This window comes from Cebus imitator, unplaced genomic scaffold (genome assembly GCF_001604975.1).
Source record: "Cebus imitator isolate Cc_AM_T3 unplaced genomic scaffold, Cebus_imitator-1.0 Scaffold72, whole genome shotgun sequence".
In the NCBI taxonomy this organism is placed as follows: domain Eukaryota; kingdom Metazoa; phylum Chordata; class Mammalia; order Primates; family Cebidae; genus Cebus; species Cebus imitator.
Window position 1 is genome coordinate 4,668,134 of NW_016107387.1, and position 4,078 is coordinate 4,672,211.

Consider the following 4,078-nt stretch of genomic DNA (forward strand, 5'->3'; position numbering starts at 1 on the left):
AAAAAAAAAAAAAAAAAAAAGCAAGAAAATCACGCCACCCCTGACATCTCCTCAACCACACTGGGTATTAGAAGACATGTGGGTGACATTTTAAAAGCTTTAAAGGAAATGATAAAGCTAGAAGCCAGTGAGCCCATCCATCAAGTCTGACGCTAAAATAAAGACCTTTTCAGACATGCAAGGCTTTAAAGTCCACCACCCATTTATCTGATATAAAAAATTTCCTTGGGGAAGTATTCCAGTTGAAAATAAAAAGGAACGCAATGAAGAAGATGACAAAAGGCAGTGTTTTCAACCTTGGACATGCATCTGAATCAACATCAGAATTATTATTACTATTATTTTTTGAGATGGAGTTTCGCTCTTACCAGGCTGGAGTGCAGCGGGCGTGATCTCAGCTCACTGCAACCTCCACCTCCCTGGTTCAAGCGATTCTCCTGCCTCAGCCTCCTGAGTAGCTGGGACTACAGGCACACACCGCCACGCCCGGCTAAGCACACAAGCGCCGTGAAGAGCATCTCCAGGCCAAGAAGGGGAAGATCAAGACTGTGTCTACAGAGAAAGAGACAAGAAATAGGAGCTCCCCATTTCTTGTCTGTAGATAGCAGTCTCGGTGATGACATAGATTGGTCATTAAAATAAAACAAGGCAGGGTGGGGAGAGATAATACGGGGAGAAATGCTGGATATAGTATACACCTAAAGTGAAATAAAAAAAAAATTTAGATAGGTAGAAAATAAAACTCCATATATAAAACAAACAAATAAATAAATAGAAATAAAAAACAAGCCTTTTTTTGCTTGCTCTCCTCAAAAAAAAAAAGTTGAGCTAAGAAGGTTAACAGGGAATTTCTGGATACATTACTTATCAGAAACACTCAAGGTAGAAAATAAAACTTCACATACAAAACACACAAAAATAAATAAATAAATAAATAAATAAATAAATAAAAATAAAAAACAAGCCTTTTTCTGCTTGCCCTCCTCAAAAAAAAAAAAGTTGAGCTAAGAAGGTTAACAGGGAATTTCTGGATACATTACTTCTCAGTGGTAATGGCCCAGGGAAGGTGTGACCGCTTATGAATGACAAGAAAAGGAGATCTCATGAAAATTTTGTTGACTTGCTATATTGTAAGAGAAGAGCTGTCATTATATAACTATACACAAATATACATTTCCTTTGTAATAAACCTATGAAGCTCAAATAAGAAAATACACGTAAAAATGTACAGAAGTATTCAATCCCACAGAAACCTCAGGTGTAATTATTTTTCTTCCGCAGACTGTATTCCTTTGACATTTACACAGGAATGTGTTCTGCATTGATGGTTCTTCCTAATACATTTTGTTTATGTATTTATTTATTTTTAGTCAGAGTCTTGCTCTGTCGCCCAGACTGGAGTGCAGTGGTGCAATCTTGGCTCACTGCAAGATCCACCTCCCAGATTCAAGCCCTTCTACTGCCTCAGCCTCCTGAGTAGCTGGGATTATAGGCCTCAGCACTACGCCCGGCTAATTTTTGTATTTTTAGTAGAGACAATGTTTCACCAGTTTGGCCAGGTTGGTCTTGAACTCCTGACCTCAGGTGATCCACCTACTTCAGCCTCCCAAAGTGCTGGGATTAATTACAGATATGAGCCACCACGCCCGACCAGTTCTTGCTAATATATTTTAAATATACTTCTTTTTTTTTTCAATTTCCCTTGTGTTCTCTGCCTACCAACTTGACTGTGAGTTAACTCAAGGGCAAAGATCATAACTTGTCTTGGCTATGCAAATGAAAGGTGCAGCCTCTGGAGTCATGCTGCTAGGGTGGGTTTGTCTTCCAGATCTGTCACTTACCAGCGGGTTCCTTACTTGTCACCTGCCACCAATAGCTTCCACTTCTTGAAATTAATGCAATAAAAATGTTCAGCTCATGCCTGCCACATAGTAAGCGCTTTAAAATTGTAGCTGTTGTTGGCTGGGGGCGGTAGCTCACACCTGTAATCCCAGCACTTTGGGAGGCCAAGGCAGGTGGATCAGGAGGTCAAGAGATTGAGACCATCCCGGCCAACATAGTGAAACTCCGTCTCTACTAAAAATGTAAAAATTAGCTGGACGTGGTGGTGCGTGCCTGTAATCCCAACTACTTGGGAGGCTGAGGCAGGAGAATCGCTTAAACCTGGGAGGTGGAGGTTGCAGTGAGTGGAGATCACACCACTGCGCTCCAGCCTGGTGACAGAGTGAGGCTCTATCTCAAAAAAAAAAAAAAAAAAAAATGTAGCTGTTGTCTTTCATGACAATGGTGATGACGATGGTGGTGTCTTTCTTTTCAGCAATGGATCTTGTACAATGTCAAAAGGGCAATTATACTTTTTACAGACAATAGTGGTGTAGAGCCAAGTGATGGCCTTCCCATGTTATGGCAACATGGCTGTGATAACGGTGGAATTATATGCCTGCACTCTAAACTCGCTGAGTCACACAGGATGCAAACATCCTGCCTCAGCCTATCCTTGACCAAAGCATGGCCATGTTCCTTACAGATGTTCACTCTCACCACTTTTACTCAATGCAGTACTGGGAAGCTTGTATAACTCCTAGAGCTCAGGCCAATCAAATCAGACTCTCTGAAGCTACACCCAGGCACCAGTGATTCCCTAAAGCTGCCCAGGTGATTTCAACATGCAGCCAAGTTTGAAAAACACTCTTTTATGGTATTTTTCTCAGAGGCTTTTCACACAATGCACACTCAAACATAAGACAGGCCAAGAGAGAATATTAGAGGGGACAGGGCCCTTGTCACTTGTGGAAATATATCTGGCAGAAAATAAGAAAATATTGCAAACTTTGCATCTGACAAAGTATCTAGCATCGATAAGGAACTTAAATAAATGTACAAGGGAAAAAAAACCATTAAAAAGTGAGCAAAGGACATGAACACTTTCCAAAAGAAGATATACATGCAGCCAACAAACACGTGAAAAAAGGCTCAATATCTCCTGTCATTAGAGAAATGCAAAGCAAAACCATAATCAGATACCATCTCATATCAGTCAGAATGACTATTATTAAAAAGTCAAAAAATAACAGATGCTGGTGAGGTTGCAAAGAAAAGGGAATGCTTATGTACTGTTGGTGGGGATGTAGATTAGTTGAACCATATGGAAAGCAGTGTGGCAATTCCCCAAAGAGCTAAAAAGAGAACAACCATTCAACCCAGCAATCCCATTACTGGCTATATACTCAAAAGAATATATATTGTTCTACCATAAAGACACGTGATCGTATGTGCATCACAGCACTATTCACAATAGCAAAGATATGGAATCAACCTAAATGCCCATCAATGGTAGACTGGATAAAGAAAATGTGATACATATACATCATGGAACACGACACAGCCATAAGAAAGAATGAGATCATGTCCTTTATAAGAACATGGATGGAGCTGGAGGCCATTACCCTTAGCAACCTAACACAGAAATAGAAAACCAAATACTACATGTTCTTACTTATAAATGGGAGCTAAATGATAAGAACACATGGACACATAGAAGGGAACACAAACACTGGGGACTGCTTGAGGGTGAGGGGTGGGAGGAAGGAAAGGATCAGAAAAAAATAACTACTAGGCTGAGCACCTGGTTGATGAAATCATCTGTACATCAAACCCCTGTGGGGACGTAAGTTTACCTATATAACAAACAGTGGAAACATAAGTTTACCTACATAACAAACCTGCACATTTACCTCTGAACCTAAAATGAAAGTTACAAAAAAAAAAAAAAAAAAAGAATAGAAGTAAATGTGTTCAGTTCATTACCTTCCATCGTCTGGGCCTCCTAGCGATACCAAGTACAAATCATTTGGAGAAAAGGCCAGAGCTTCAATTTTGCCCTTGTGAAGGGACAGCCGAGCAAGCAGCTCTCTTTTCTTATAATCCCACAAAATGATGTCTGCCTGGGGGCAAGAACACACCGTCAGATCATAGGGAGGCATTCAAAGCATCTGAGGAGATAGCCACCCTTCTTGATGAAAAACAATTAGTACTGTCACTTTTCTCTTTTTCTTTCTTTCTTTCTTTTTTTTTTTTT

The 4,078-nt window shown here is 40.1% G+C and overlaps 1 protein-coding gene across 4 annotated transcripts in view; it reads right to left on the reverse strand.

The window, feature by feature from the left end:
* The window catches only part of CFAP52 (cilia and flagella associated protein 52), a 67,011-nt gene that overhangs the window by 47,353 nt on the left and 15,580 nt on the right, over window positions 1-4,078 (reverse strand). For all 4 annotated transcript variants that reach the window (XM_017531446.2, XM_017531445.2, XM_017531444.2 and 1 more), the window contains one exon: window positions 3,808-3,944. In XM_017531446.2, the coding sequence (XP_017386935.1) occupies window positions 3,808-3,944 (137 nt within the window). The remainder of the gene's footprint in view (window positions 1-3,807; window positions 3,945-4,078) is intronic.